The 16,704-nt window shown below is 39.0% G+C and overlaps 1 protein-coding gene across 1 annotated transcript; it reads right to left on the bottom strand.

The window, feature by feature from the left end:
- Window positions 1-6,517: 6,517 nt before the first annotated feature.
- Window positions 6,518-7,033, bottom strand: LOC145821956 (uncharacterized). The gene has a single exon (XM_082918522.1). The coding sequence runs from the start codon at window positions 7,031-7,033 to the stop codon at window positions 6,518-6,520; it is 516 nt and encodes a 171-aa protein (XP_082774648.1).
- Window positions 7,034-16,704: the final 9,671 nt, after the last annotated feature.

A 16,704-nucleotide genomic window follows, 5' to 3' on the forward strand; every position in this document is an offset into this window, starting at 1 on the left:
ACCACCGACCTCTGACGACCTTTATCGACCTTTGACAACTACCTCCAACCTCCAATAATATTTTTTTTGGCCATTTTTCATTTTCAACACGTCACTACCGCCGCCACTCCTCAAATCTAGTGGCTACAAAAGAAAAAGAGAAGAAAATGAAGGAGAGAGATGAGGAGCCATTACAAAAGAATAGTTCTTATTATTTTTCTCATTCAAAGATCAAGACAAAGAATCAAAAGCTAGATTCAGTGATATATTTATTATGCAACAAATCTCAGCCGGTATTGCAGTGTTAAAATTATCACTATTGAATTTGTTAAAAATTTTACAAATGACAGATTTGATTTTAGAGAGAGAGGGCATCACAACAATCTATCATAAAGCATTCATTAATTTATTCATTTTGTATGTGTTGTGCCATCCCATTGTTTGATAAAATACCCACACTCACACCAACAAACTTATAATCTAATAAATTTATCATTCATAAATTATTGAATGATAAATTTAGTACTAAATTAAGCAACAGATTTACCAAATCAGTTACACAAGTTTTATAAACACAGATCTTCACCAACACACTATATAAAGAGTCTTGATCTTACTAGTGACCATCTATAATACCAGATTGGCGCCGAAGATAGTAGATCGACATTGAAAACACCAAGATTTGAAGCCATTAGTGAAGTTCGGTATCGAAGACAATAGATCAATGATGGAATAGGATGGTGGCAGGGGTTATGTCAAAGATGGTAGATCAGTAATGGAAGATTGCGGTGTTGAAGATAGCAGATGAATGATGGGGGAGAAGTGGAGGTGGTGACAACGAGGGAGGAGGACGGTGGTGTTAGGCGAGGGTCGACAGAGGCCAGGGAAGATGACAATAAAGACGGTGGTTGAGGCGAATATTGTTGACGACAACGGAGGAGGATGGTGGTTGAGCCGAGCGATAGAGACGTTAAGCGAGAAGGAGGTAGTGGTCTACCGATAAGAGAAATAGTAGAGAGCGAGAGAGAGATGGGAAAGAGAAATAGAGATAGGGTTGTGCTTAGGGTTTAGGGTAAAATTACTCAATTGAATGTAAATGGTAAAATGGAAGATGAGCTAAATTATTTTGAGTTAGGACCTCATGGGAATTAAGTCCTATCCAATGGACCGGCTGTAACTTTCCCTAAAATTGATCCCACAAATTGTACATATATGTAAGTGCAACATTTACATACACATTTATTTGGGAAAATTAAAAAACAAAACCCTAAGATTTGACCATTATAATAAATTAAACCCTAAGTTTTTTATTTTTTCAAGTTAAATCCTAAATTTTTTATTTGTTTTCAATTTAAACCATTTACCTATTTTCATTAAGTAAAATCAACGAAAAAAAATAATATTTTAGTCGTTGAACTCAATGAAAAAGATATTTTAGACATTTTATATATACCTACATTGAGTTTAATGACTTCAATACTATTTTTCTGTTGGTTTTTCTTAACAAAAATAGGATAATGGTTTAGCTTGAAAACAAATCAAAAGATTGGGGTTTAAATTGATAAAATTAAAAATTTATTTTGTTAGAATATATATATATATATATATATATTTGTAATTGTCCCAATTTATTTATGTATGCTATTTTAAATTTTTTAAAACTTTTTCTAATAAGAAAATCATAAAATATGTGTTATTAGTTTTCTGAAAGAACTATTTACAAAATTTGCTCTCTTAACCTCGAAATTATAAAAATAATTTGGGAATAGTTATCAACAAGCCCTGTAGCACTCTGAGTTTTTCTTCATAGCTCAAGCGTTGGATTGGTCGCTCGAGCAATCTCAGGAGTCATCCAGTACTTTTGCAGGCCTGTGATTCTGAGAGTTGTTGATGTTCGCTCGAGTGCATATTTGGTCGTGTGAGCGGTCTGCCTTGTGTAGTCTGAACTTCTAAGAGTTCGCATTCTTTATTCGAGCACAGGTTTGGTCGCTCGAGCAATCTATCCGAATTCAGCTTCTATAAAAGTCACTTTTGGTCACTTTTCTCTCTCTCGTCTCTCTCATTCCTCCATTGTTTAACTCCCAAGATCTTTATACTTGGTTTCATCTACTTTTACCCATCTTTGGCCCATAGTCCTTTAAGCCAAAACATAGAGGGTCACGAGGGCTTCATTTTAATCTAAACGAATCGTATTTTTGTTGCCGTGGATTTTTCGGCTTTCTTCTCGTCGCTTCAAGAGGTAGAGATTTCTTTGTTCCTTTTCAATATCTCGTCTATGGATAGTTATATGGTAGATTTTATTGAATAAAAAACATGTTCGTTATGAATTTTCGAAAAGCATATAAAAGGGATCTAGGGTTTGAATGTTTGGGTCGAAATGGTAAAATTAATGGTTGTGTGGGTTAATGGGGGAGTAGTCTAACATGTTTATGTTGAAAGGAAAAGAAAAACCTAATTTAATAATTTGACCTAATGAATTAAAAATGGGTAAAGTTGAATAATGTTTGTGTTTTGATAATTTGAGTTGTGTTATTGTGTTAATAGCATATAGAATTTATTTTAATATTGGAATTTATTTGGATTAATCTTGTTAAGTTGAGTTGGGTCATTGCTTGATATCCATGGGTGCGGTTTTATTGAAATGTGGAAAATGGTTCTTGGAAAGAAAAGGATTTTGGCATGTTAACTAGAAAAATAAAAGAGTTGATTTTGAAAAGACAAAGAAACCATGGCGTATTGTAAATTTAGAAATGAACTTGAGGTTGGATTTTGAAACTTTTGAACATTGTTATTATCATTATTGTTGGACTTAAGGTTGAGTGAGCATCGAGTTATTGTATTACGTGTGTTTAAATATTTATGCTTAGAGGTTTTGTCCTTAGCCATCAGTGGAGGATGACATTATGATGTTGAATCGATTATGTGTATGTAGTACACTCGGATTATTTATGTTTGTTGAATTATGTGATGGTTGGAAATGCATAAGCGTTGAGAATCAGAGGTGCCAGTACTTTCCAGCTAGCGTTTGGAGAACTTGGTAGCGTTGAGAATCAGAGGTGCTGTCACTCCCCGAAAATTTACACAAAAAAGATTCACCAACTTCCATTGTTTAATGTAAACATAAGTCAATCACAATATTAACATCATCATCAAATCTCCAACATTTGTAATTTAATAACCATCAAGAGATTTACAAAAGAATGTCCCACATGTGGTTATATATCTAACATTCCTAGAATATGAATCCATAGCATGTAACAAGGAAGTTTAGTACGAATTAATGCCCTCAACAGCTACAAATTCCAAGGCTTAAGCCCGATTACACAAAAGTGGTTTCATACCCATACACATAAAGCCCTTGGCTTGTCAAAAATAATTACAACGAAAGGAAAGAGCCTTGTGCTCTCAAAACATATCTCCACATCTCTAACTTGGCGGGATCACCTCATCTTTTCCTGCACAAAATCCCATTGGGATGAACACAAAACCCAGTAGGAAAATCTTAACAAACTATATACATTTTATATAATCTCATAGGATTAATGCATATGCCAAACCATGTTAAAAATCAAATATCTTTATCTTTTGAAACTTTTGTGCAAAATGTAATCTTGAAAATTTAACAATTCAATAATTTCAATGTAGTTCAACGGGGCGGTAAATACGACTCAGGTAATTTCTAGGTTGGTGTCTGCAAGTAAGCATAACAAGCACTACCAAATCCCCACTTTACTGGTAGCTAACCAAAAAGAACGTAGTACCTCATTCGCGCGTGTTTTTTATCTTTCACCATGGACACTCAGGCCAACTTAACCAATACCAATTACACTCCTATGCGGCCTTACCAACGTATTTATTCCAAAAACCACTCAATATCAGCTTGTTTCACAAAACAATTTCCTTCCTCAAAACAATATATTTTTCCAATGCAATATTTGAAATCAATTATATTAATGACAAAATGGAATGACTATGCAATGCCCAATGCAATAATAAGGTTCCATTTAAACATCTCAACAATGCCAATACGATACACTTCCGTATCAATGCCAATTTTTCAATTTATCCACACAATCCTCTATTGTGGTCAAATTTTACATCTCTTATCAATGCAATATCATAATACATTACAAGAGATAAAATAATACAACATTAACCTTCAAGCATTTTTCATACATTAATCATCATAATATAATTCTAAAGGATGACATAACAACTTTAACTTTCACGTATTCTCTTCCACTTGGTCATTTCAAGACCAACCAATAATAAGCTATACAACAAGCTTCAATTTAACCAATTCTCATTTTCTTTCCATGCAATTTCCTCTTTTAAAAATCTAGAAATCCCGGAGATATTGATTTGTGATTATGTATCAATTTTAAGTAGTAAATAACAATCCCAATCAAATAATCAAGACAATTGACACAACGATTTTAACATGGAAAAACCACAATTGAAGCACCTCTAATTGTGATAAAAATCACGGGCAAAAGCCACAGAACAATCCATTAAGAAGACAAAAGAAATTACACAAGTATACTCTCAATTACCTAGCGAATCCACGCCCGAATTGAACCGACCCCTATATGCCTCTTCCACCAAGGTCTCCACCTCTGAATCGCCTTGCTCAACGTTGAATCCACAACACTGATGTCGAATCCACGACGTTAAACCACTCCGGAATCCACCAAAGCTCCAGGCTGAAGTTCCACGAAATCTACCGAAGAACGATTCTCTCTCTTTTTTAATAAAACAAAATAAACAAACCCTTTGATATAATCCACTCAATTCATGATTAAACTCTCACAGATATCAAAGGAAACAAGCAAAGAAGCTCCAGATGAAAACCCAAATACCCAAGAACAAGATCTGGAAGCCGCAACCCTAAAATCTGATGAAACCACATATTTATAGAAAACAGATCCGTGATCTCCGCGATCCCGAAGATATTGCTTCTGGCTTCGGGGGCGCTACCCCTCGACCACGCCTGGGCGCTACCCCAGACATAGTTAGCGAAGTGGAAAACATGAAAGAATTAACATCACAAACTTCTCTGTAAGGAACAATTCGGGTTGGATTCGTATCTAAAAACTCATAGCCTCACTGGAATAAAAGATCAAATAAAATTACAACTAAAAAGAGTTTTGTCAAACGGAATTACCAAGAATAAAACCTAACACTCTTTATACACAATCATAGGAATATCACAATCACATATTCACCATAATACTAGACAACCAAAGATTTCATAACATGTTATCATTTTTCCCAAAATAAATCCCCAATTTCTAGGGTTTCTACAAAACTAGGTTTTTCCTCATTTTTGAAAGGATTTTTCCAAACAATATCCCTCCTTAATAATATAATTCACACCCTCAAGAGTTTTTGAAAACATCGAGAAACCTATTTTTAAAGTCATCAAGAACTCATGAGCCAAAATCAAAGTTCAATACTACAAGAGGAAGTTCCAAAATCAACATAACCTTGCAAAAATGTATTTATAACTCCAAGAGAATCTCCACCTTAAGCTTTGGAGAAGAAGAGAGAAGAAAACCCCCAAATTTGACGTTGTTGAAATCTGATCTCCACCGCACAAAACGTCACCCTTGAGGAGTTCTCTAATTTTAATGAAGAAACTAGGGTTAAATCTCCAATGGATTTGGAGAAATCAAAGGATTAATGTGATTTGCTGAGAGCAATGTAGAGAGAATGAGGAGAAATGTGTTTTAGAGATATAGAGATGAGAGAAAAGTGAGATGGGTGCTCAGCCCAAGAAAAGTAAAAGAGAAAATTTTCGAACACAACGCGTTCTCGCACGTGCGGTACCATTTTCGCACATGTAGCACATACCTTCCACACGTGCGCCACTCTCCCCCACTCGTGCGGCTCACTTTCCGCACCTACCCTGAACTCAACTCCGGAATGAAATAAAAATGAGATCCGAGGGAAGTTTCAAGAACGGTGAACTCAAATAGTTGACAAGACCTCAGATTAAATCTCAACACCCCCAACACGAACAAGACAATGACAATTAAAGGAAAACGAGGTGAGTTATATACCCGGGCATCACAACCTCCCCACCTTAGGAAATTTCATCCCCGAAATTTGGAGACCACTCAAAAAGAAACTCCAAAGCCTCAATAACCCAAACAACGGCAAAGCAACCCAATGGTATAACAAATGATAATATTCATCCTATAATTTACTCAACAATCGTAATCATACCCAATAACATAGAATTTAAACAACAATCTCTAGATTTTCAAAATCACAACTATTTCATTGCTAACATCATAGTTTTTTTTTTTTCGTAGCCACCATACCAAACCAAAACGATAATCACGAGCATGTGGTTTAACAACAGTTGTGGAAACCTTACAACAATTTCCATGCTTGAAAACAACAATAATTGTAATAACAAGTAGTTAGCAATTCAAATACTTCCGTTTTCAAACATTATGAGAATTTTACAATTTCGAACAATTTAAGCATTTTCAAATAAATCCGAATCCTAGGAGTGGACTTTCGCCTCCCGTTACCATGTTGCTTCCTCAATCCCATGGTGTCTCCATAACACCTTCACTATTGGTATAGTCTTACCCCATAACACTTGTTCTCGAGTATCTAATATTTGGACCGGTCCTTCTTTGTATGAGACATCCTCATCTATATCCATGTCAGCCAAATCAAGTACATAAGAAGGGTCAGGTTCATACTTCATAAGCATAGATATATGGAATACGTCATGAACTTCCAAAAGTTGTGGCGATAAAGCCAAACAATATGCTATTTCCCCAATTTGCTCCAAAATCTCAAAAGGTCCAATAAACCTTGGAGGCAATTTTCCACTCTTTCCAAATCTCATCAAACCCCGTCTCAGCAAAATCTTAAGAAATACATGGTTACCAACCTCGAAGGATAGAGGTCGTCTTCTCTTATCGGCATAACTCTTTTGTCGACTTTGAGTCGTAGCTAACCTTTTTTTAATAAGAGCAACTTTCTTAGTCGTCTCTCTAGCAATCTCCGGGCCCAACATCGGTGCATCACCCATCTTAGCCTAACAAACCAGTGATCTACAAGGTCGGCTATACAAGGCCTCAAACGGTGCCATCTCAAAACTAGCCTGATAACTATTGTTATAGGCGAACTCAATCAACGATGGGTGCCTCTCCCAAGACTCCTTAAAATCAAGGACACAAGCTCTAAGCATGTCCTCCAAAATCTGAATGGTATGCTTCGACTTCCCATCGATCTAAGGATGATAAGCGGTGCTAAAGGTCAACTTAGTTCCCAGTGCCTTTTGAAGGCTTTGCCACAACCAGGCAGTAAAACAAGGATCTCTATCCGAAACAATGGTCACAGGAACCCCATGAAATCGAACTATCTCTCTAATATACAACTTTGCCAAATGGTCAACTGAGTTGTCGGTGCCTATCGGAATGAAGTATGTAGACTTAGTCAACGTATCAACAATCACTCGAACGACATCATTGCCCCGTTGTGTTCTAGGAAGCCCAACTACAAAATCCATGGTAACATGTTCTTATTTCCACTCGGCTATCGGTAAGGGTTATAGAAAACTAGCTGGCTTTTGGTGCTTGGCCTTCACTTGTTGACAAGTAAGGCATTTCGACACAAATAAAGCGACATCCCGCTTCATACCCCTCCACCAAAACTGGTAACTAAGATCATGATACATTTTTGTGCCTCCCGGATGTAACGGAAGGCATCAGTGATGAAACTCTCGGAGTACCTCTTCCTGACAAGATTCTGACACAAAAAAATGGTCTAGATATCTAACACTCAAGTCCAAGTGTATGTTCAAACCCTTCTCTTCCTTCCTATTGGAGATCCTATCACAGATTGTCTCCACCTCACGGTCACCCCGTTGTGCCTCGATGACTCTACTAATTAAGGTAGGTTAAGCAATCACGGTAAACAAGGTAGCACCCTCGCTGGACTAATCCAAATGCAAATCAAACTCATCGATATCGCCTAGCATAACCCATTCTCAAATGGCCACACTTGCGTAACTACTCACGGATTTCCGACTCAAGGCATCGGCCACTACATTGGCCTTCTCCGGATGATAGTGCAACTCAAAGTCATAATCCTCCATAAATTCCATCTATCTCTGTTGGCGTAAATTCAATTCTTTTTGGGAAAACAAATATTTTAGACTCTTATGATCAGAGAAAACATCAAATTTCTCACCATACAAATAATGCCTCCAAATCTGTAAAGCAAAAATTACTGTCCCTAGTTCTAAGTCATGGGGAGGGTAGTTCTTTTCATGAGTTTTCAATTGTCATGAACTATAAGCCACAACCTTCCTTTCTTGCATCAATACACAACCAAGTCCATCTTAGGACGCATCACAATACACGGTATGACCCAAACCTCTTTTTGGAATTATCAAAATCGGTGCGGTAGTCAACCTAGTCTTAAGTTATTGAAATGACTTCTCACAAGTCTCGTTCCATACGAATTTGACACCCTTCCTTGTCAACTTTGTCAACGGTGCGGCTAATCTAGAGAAGTCTCTTACAAAACGACGATATCACCGGATTAACCCCAAGAAACTCCGAATTTAAAAAACATTTTTAGGTTATTTCCAATATTGCACAACATCTATCTTAGTAGAGTCTACAGTTACTTCTTCTCTCGACATAACATGCCCCAAGAACTTCACTTCATTCAACCAAAACTCTCATGTCTCGAATTTAGCATATAATTTGCGCATCTTAAGCAAGTTAAGTACTATCTGCAAGTGTTCCTCGTGTTCCTCCTCGTAGGCTGAATAAATCAAAATATCATCCACATAGACGACCATGAAGCGGTCTAAGAATTCTCAAAAGACTCGATTGATCAAGTCCATAAAGGAAGCATGAGCGTTGGTTAGACCAAAAGGCATTACAAGGAATTTATAATGGCCATAACGCGTGCGAAAGGCTATTTTCTAGATATCCTCCTCCCTCCCAGACTCTCAATTGATGGCACTCCGACCTCAAGTCTATCTTCGAAAAGCAACGAGACCCCCTAAGTTGGTCAAACAAGTCATCTATTCTGGGTAGGAGATATTTGTTCTTAATGGTAACTCGATTCAACTTGCGGTAATCAATACATAACCACAATAACTCATCATTTTTCTTTGCAAAGAGAGCCGGTGCTCCCCAAGATGATGTACTTGGGTAAATGAAGCCCTTGTCTAAGAGTTCTTGGGGTTGAATCTTCAACTCATGCAATTTCGCAGGTGCAAATCTATACGATGCCATGGAAATCGGTGTTGTGCCAGACACTAAGCCAATGGAGAACTCGATCTCCCGGTGGGTTGGCACACTAGTAAGATCCTTGGGAAAGATATCAGGATATTAACAAACTACCTTCGGCAATTTTACTCGAACCTCATCACTCTCACTATCCAAGAGAGTTGTAAGAAGACAACTAAGCTCACCCCTACTACGAGGGTCAGAAACTAGTGATAATACTCTATCAGCTCGATCCCCCAGAAAATAAAAAATGTCACCACTCGAGGTGCACACCATAACCCTCTGACAATAACAATCAATCATAGCACGATACGAAGACAACTAGTCCATGCCCAAAATGACATCAAAACCCGACATGTCTAGCAACCCAACTGCAAAAGGAAGTTGACGCCTAGCAACCCCTATCTCACAACCACGACACCCCCGGTCCAAGTCAACTTTACTCCTAACTGGTGACTCTGCCCTGAGTGGAGACGTAACTGAGCCACCTTTAACCCAATGCAGAAGCAAAAGCAAAAGATATAAATGAATGCGACGCACCCATGTCTATCAACACATTAGCCAAAGAATTGTACACAATAGAAATAACTCTCACAACAGAGGACCCTGGCAACTGCTCTAGCGTTGTAGCAGCAAACACGTACTCCTGTGGCCTCTGATTAACCTGCTCATCTCTCGGAGCATAGGCCTACTGAACTGACTGAGTCAAAGCGGCTCCCTAATTAGCTTGTGGGGTTTGAACTGAATGAGCCTGCTGATAACTCTAAGTGTGCCTTGACCTTGATGCACTAGATGCGCCTCCCAACTGTGGGCAAGCTCTCCTCAAGTGTCCTGACTGACCGCACTAAAAACAAGTAGGTCCTTGCCCCCTACTCTAGGACTAACTTTAAGATTGGTTAGGCAGTGGTGGTAACATCTGCTACCCTCCTCCCTTCTGTGGGCAGGAATTGGCCTTGTGACTCGGTTGGCCACATTTGAAACAAGTAAAGCTCCCTTAAGCATTCCTCCTCATGCCACCACTTGGCAATAAAAAAGTAGATCTAGATTGTTGTGACTAGGGTTGGGATGAAGAAGTGCCCCTATTCTTCTTATTGGGTCTAAAGTCCCTCTATGACTCCTGGCCCCTAAACCTCGAACCCCGAAGTCTCTCCTCCTCAGCCTACACAGTAATCTCTACATGTGTTGCCGCATTCACAAGATGGTCATAGTTTCGAATCATATTCCTGGCAACCTTGAATAAAATCTTTGCTCTCAATCTCTTCTTAAACTCTATGCAACGACGTTCCTCCATTGTCACAAACTTCAGTGCAAACCGAGGCAAACTAGTGAAGGTCGCCTCAAACTCGGCCATGGACAGGTTAAGTTGCTTGAGGTTTTGGAATTCTTGCCTTAATCTCTCCCTCACAGTGGGAGGTAGGTACTTGTCTTGGAAAGCAATGACAAAAAGCTTCCAATGTCGGTTCCACTGTACCCTTGGTGTACTTCCACCATTGGCATGCATCTCCTTTGAGGTACTAACTCACTAGAGTCACCCTTAGCTCACTGTCTTCAATGTGAAACATCTCAAATGTCTTCACTGTTTGCTCAAGCCAGCCATCTACTCTCTTGGGCTTCGGATGTGATACCCCTGTTCCGTAGTATGCTAATTGGTCCTTAATTTGAGTATGATTATGTGTTTAGCATGATTTTATGTGCCATCATGTGAAAATATATGTGGTTTTGAATTTCTATCTATTCATCGTAGGAATATCTGTTTGACTATTTGCTTCGGAAATTAAATTGAAGGCCTTATCGGCCACAGAACCCGATATTGATTGCGCCATTGTGATTGGCGTAATTTTTAAAGCCTACGGTGAAGTGTAATTGAAAAATTGATTCGGGCCAGATTAGTTGATTAAATTGTTAAATTAGTGCCCAATTACTTTAGCAATATTATATTAAAATTAGTGGGTTTTGTTGGAGAGGCAATACACCCTCAATTCTCCTCATTTGTTACATTTTGGCTGATCAAACCTTGAGAAAAGGAGGAGAGTCGGCTGTGGAGAGGGAGAGAGGAGAATTGTGCAAATTGTAGCTTAAAGCTTGGAAACCTTGAAGATAATCCAAGAATTGTTATAGATTGTGAGAATCAAAGCTTCTAGGTGAGTAATTCTTGGATTATAGTTTGTAATTTTGTGTGTTCAAGTTAATTGAGTGATCAAGAGTAAGATTGGAATGAAATTGGGTTGGTTCTTGTTGAATTAAAGCTTGACATATGCATGCATGTAAGAAATTGTGTTGAAATAGCATGTATAAGCTTGAAATACATTACTCAAGTAGAGTTTTGGTTAAAACTCATGTTTTGATCACCATTTGTGTTGTCTAAGTTGAGAATGTGGCTAATTCATCACATGCATGTACAATTTATGAAGATATGAGCTTGAATGTATGAATTTGTTATGTTAGAATGAGTTTGATGGGAGATTGGGGCATGCATGTGAATTAATTGTGAATTGAGCTCCATGGGTTGAGATTTGGGGTTTACATCATATTAGTATACTTATATTTGAGAATTGAGCCATAACATGCATGATTTGTTGGTTGAAAATCGAATTGGAGCTCAAGAACTCAATCTGGAAAACCCAGATTTTTTATGTCCGCTCGAGCAGGTGAAGTGCCGTTCGAGCGGGAAAATCGTGCTCCCAGTACTTTTTGCAGAGTTGGATGTTCGCTCGAGCGGGATGTTTCACGCTCGAGCAGGGAGCTGTTGTAGACAGGCCTTCCGATTGAGCTCCCTAATTCTCGCTCGAGCGTAATTTTGAGGTAACCAGTACTTTTGCAGGTCTCTTGGGTCCGCTCGAGCGGGACCCTGTTTTTTGAAATTTTGTTCATGCATTCTGTGTTTCATTTTCCATTCTCCTTCACTTGTAAACACTCTTAGGCATATGTTAAGCATTGTAAATGAGTTAATGAGATAAGAATAAAGCCTAAAGAGGAATATGTGAATTAAGGAACGGGTTGAATTGTTAATGACCCTTTTGTGTTCATGAAATGTGTAGGGTCAAGCTCCAGGGCGAATCCACAAGCCGATCACTGTGAGTAATATCAATATTTGAAAGCTTAACAATGTCTAACTGTTTATTCCCTTATAAGCTTTACGAGTTGCTAATTGGAATTGTGGACAAAAGTCTGACATGAACGAGTGAACGGACCAAAGCTCGTTTTGATATGAATAAATGGACCTAAGGTCGTTTTGATAGAAATAAATGGACCTAAGGTCGTTTTGACATGAATGGGTGGGCCGAAGGCCGTTTTGACGGGAATGTATGGGCCGAAGGCCGTTTTGACGTAAACGAATGGACCGAAGGTCGTTTTGACGTAAACGAATGGGCCGAAGGTCGTTTTGACGTATATGAATGGACCTAAGGTCGTTTTGACACAAATGTATGGGCCGAAGGCCGTTTGACGTAAACGAATGGGTCGAAGGCCGTTTTGACATGAATAAAAGCCTTAATGGGCCAAAGGCCAGAATGTTTAGAACTACAATCACTTGATTTGAATTTCGTATAGTTATATATTTGTTAAATAAGGGTATTAATTGGGCCTAAGGCCGTTTGGAACATGTTGTTCTACATTGTCATGTAACTTCTATATGTGATTTGATATTATTCACTGGGCTATCGCTCACGCTCATTCATGTGTTTGTAGGTGAGCCAAGAGAAGTCCAAACCCAGCCCCAGTGAAGTCTGCCAGGAACAACATGAGTTTTGGAGAGTTAGCCTTGCGTCTCACGCACGAGACCCATCCTTGCCATTGTGTTATGTATTTATATTTTGTCTTGTTGGCAAGGACTTTGCGTCTATCTGTATATAGTTTTGTTATGGGTTGACTCAGCTTGGATGATCCTGTCTGTAAAGGATTTTATGATACTGTATTTTGTTGTGGGTTATTAACGTATATGCGTATGGTTTGTTTTAAATTGCATATAAGCACGACTCTATGGACAGTTTTTAATCTTTGCTTCTGTTTGGCCCCTTTACTCTGATGAGTTATCTCTGTTTTTGTTTGAGGCCGTAGGTAATCTCAGGATTACTGGCCGGTTATGTCCTTAACCCATAAGGGCGGGTTCAGGTCATGACAGAGTGGTATCAGAGCACGAGTTAATAACTCACACACTTGTCCAAAAGAGCGATAAGCGTCTAAATAAGATCTAGGATGCATTCATGTGATAAATATGAATTTGGAAGCATTGATTATATGCCTCAATGTTTTAATATGAACAATTATATGTGTAAGTTGTGAACTACTTGCATCGCAAATTATCTGGAAATATGTGCTTCTTATGCGTACTTGTGTACCTTTTGTACGAAATATAATGCAGGTTTAATCAGATAGTGAGAACCAGAGGTGATGAGATAGAGGAATCTTCTACTGCCAGACTGGACAGAATAGAAAGATTGATTCAAGAAATGACAGAGGCTTTGAGATAGCAACAAGAGTGGCAACAATAGTGGCAGCAACCACACCCACCACCTCCACCTCCGGCACCACCCGTGCCAGACAATCAAAATGATGACCGGATAATAGCTCTCACCAAGGAATTCAAGAAAATGAAACCACCACAGTTCCACGGGGGATTAGATCCGTTGAAAGCTGAAGCGTGGGTCCTCGGCATTGAGAAATTATTTGAAGTGTTCACCTGTTCAAAGACACAAAAAGTGCTTCTAGCCACTTTTATGCTGGAAGACGAGGCCCGAAGATGATGGATGTTAATGCGTGAGAATCATAAAGAGGTGGACTGGGTAAAATTTATGGAGATCTTTTATGATAAGTACTTCCCGCAATGTGTTCGAGATAGGAAGGTAGCCGAGTTCATGGAACTCAAGCAAGACAGCATGACTGTAGCTGAGTATGAGGCCGAATTCACTGAATTGGCCAGGTTTGCACCAAATGTAATTGACACTGATTACAAGAAGGCAAGACATTTTGAGGGTGGGCTCCAAAGTGACATCCTAGAGAGAGTGAATGTCCTGAAGTTGGAGACCTACATTGGGGTGCTTGACAAGGCCATCATATCAGAGGCTAACATAGCTAGACAAGCTAAGCCAACAACAAAATGGGAAGGCAATAAAAGGAAAGACTTCTTTTTGAAGAAGAAATTTCTGAAAAAGCAAAACACGGGCTCCTCAACTACTTCAAGTTCTTCCCGAGACACAGCTCCCATGCGCAACATTTGTAGCAAAAGGCACCGTGGAGTCTGTTACTGTGCATCAAGAGCCTATTTCAAATGTGGGGAGCAAGGGCACATAGCCCGAGAATGTAATCAGAACAGTGGGAAACTAGCAGCTAGTTGAACTGCATCATTTCCAAAGCCGGGAAACACTTTGAGGTCCGTTATTACCGGGGATACCGTGAGACAGGGGAGAGTTTTTGCGCTTGTTCTGGGTGATACACGGAATGCCAATGCCGTTGTCTCAGGTACTATTTCAACATGTAATCAGGATACCTTTGTATTAATTGACTCTGGATCAACACACTCATTTGTGACATGTACATTTGCATCTAGACTAAATAGACCCCTAGAATTATTGCCATATTTGCTATGTGTGTCTGCTCCATCGGGGGAATCTGTGTTGTGTGAATCCATATACCGGTTTTGTGGAATGCGTGTTGAGGATGCTATCCTGTATGTAGATTTGTTGCTTTTAAATTTTAGACATTTTGATGTAATCTTGAGAATGGATTGGTTAACCAAGTATTGTGCCACCATTAATTGTGTAACAAAACGGGTTGCGTTTAAACCACCAGAATAGAAAAAGATTGTGTTTGTGGGTAACGGGGTAGTGCCTCCACCTTATTTAATATCTGCAATGAAAGCATGCAAACTGATCAGGAAAGGGTGTCAGGGTTATATGTGCTATGTGTTGACCGAACAATCTATGAATGCTGAATTAAATGATATTCCTATTGTTAGAGAATTTCTAGATGTATTTCCAAATGAATTACCAGGGGAATTGGTAGACAAGGAGATAGAGTTTACCATTGAAACTGTGCCAGACACCTTGCCCATTTCTAAGACTCCCTACAGAATGGCTGCTGCTGAAATGAAAGAATTGAAAGAACAGTTGCAAGACCTCCTTGACAAGGGGTTTATCCAACCTAGCACTTCGCCTTGGGGTGCACCAGTGTTATTTGTGAAGAAGAAGGATGGTACTTTGCGCCTGTGCATCGATTACCGGGAATTGAATAAGGTAACGATAAAGAACAACTATCCCTTACCCCGTATTGATGGTTTATTTGACTAGTTGTAGGGATCACAAGTGTTTTCTAAGATTGATTTGAGATCCAGATATCATCAGCTGAAAGTTAAGGCAGAGGATGTTGAGAAAACCGCATTTAGAATGAGGTATGGTCATTTTGAGTTCCTTGTTATGCCATTTGGAGTAACTAATGCTCCGGCAGCGTTTATGGACTTAATGAATAGAATTTTTAAAACCTACCTTGATGAGTTTGTTGTAGTCTTCATTGATTATATTTTGATATACTCTAAAGATAGACTCGAACATGAGCATCATTTGAGGACTGTTTTACAAATACTTCGGGAAAGAAAATTATTTGCTAAACTAAAGAAACGTGAGTTTTGGTTGGATGAAGTTGTTTTCTTAGGGCATGTGATCAACAGGGAAGGAATTTTAGTGGACCCGCAGAAAATAGAGGCAATTGTGAATTGGCCTACATCGACAAATGTGACAGAAGTTCGCAGTTTCATGGGCTTAGCTGGGTACTACAGGAGGTTTGTGAAGGACTTTTCGAAATTAGCTGTGCCTCTTACCCAATTGACACGTAAAGGGCGACCATTTGAGTGGAATAGTGAAAGAGAATCATCCTTTCATGAATTGAAAACAAGATTGACCACGGCACCAATTTTGACACTACCTTCAGATACGGAAAATTTTGTGATTTTCAGTGATGCATCTTATAAAGGTTTGGGTTGTGTGTTAATGCAGAACAGAAAAGTTATTGCTTATGCCTCCAGGCAGTTGAGGCCACACGAGAAGAACTATCCAACACATGACCTAGAATTGGCCGCAGTCGTTTTTGCCTTGAAAATTTGGCGGCATTATCTGTATGGAGCAAAATGTGAAGTCTACACGGATCATAAGAGCCTGAAATACTTCTTCACGCAGAAAGAGTTGAATATGCGTCAGAGAAGATGGATGGAACTAATAAAAGACTACGATCTGGAGATTCAGTATCACCCCGGGAAAGCCAACACAGTAACTGATGCATTAAACAGAAAATCAACGGGGAGTATGGCTTGTTTGCTTACTGAACAGAAAGAGATCTTGCAAGATTTTGAGAAGTCTGAAATTGAAGTGGTAATGTGTGAATAGGGCGGATTGATAGCCGCTATTACAGCCGAGCCGGCGATCATTGATGAAATCAAACAGAAACAGAAAGAGGATGAGTACCT

Source organism: Camellia sinensis, chromosome 3 (genome assembly GCF_055761805.1).
Source record: "Camellia sinensis isolate YWXY chromosome 3, ASM5576180v1, whole genome shotgun sequence".
Lineage (NCBI taxonomy): Eukaryota > Viridiplantae > Streptophyta > Magnoliopsida > Ericales > Theaceae > Camellia > Camellia sinensis.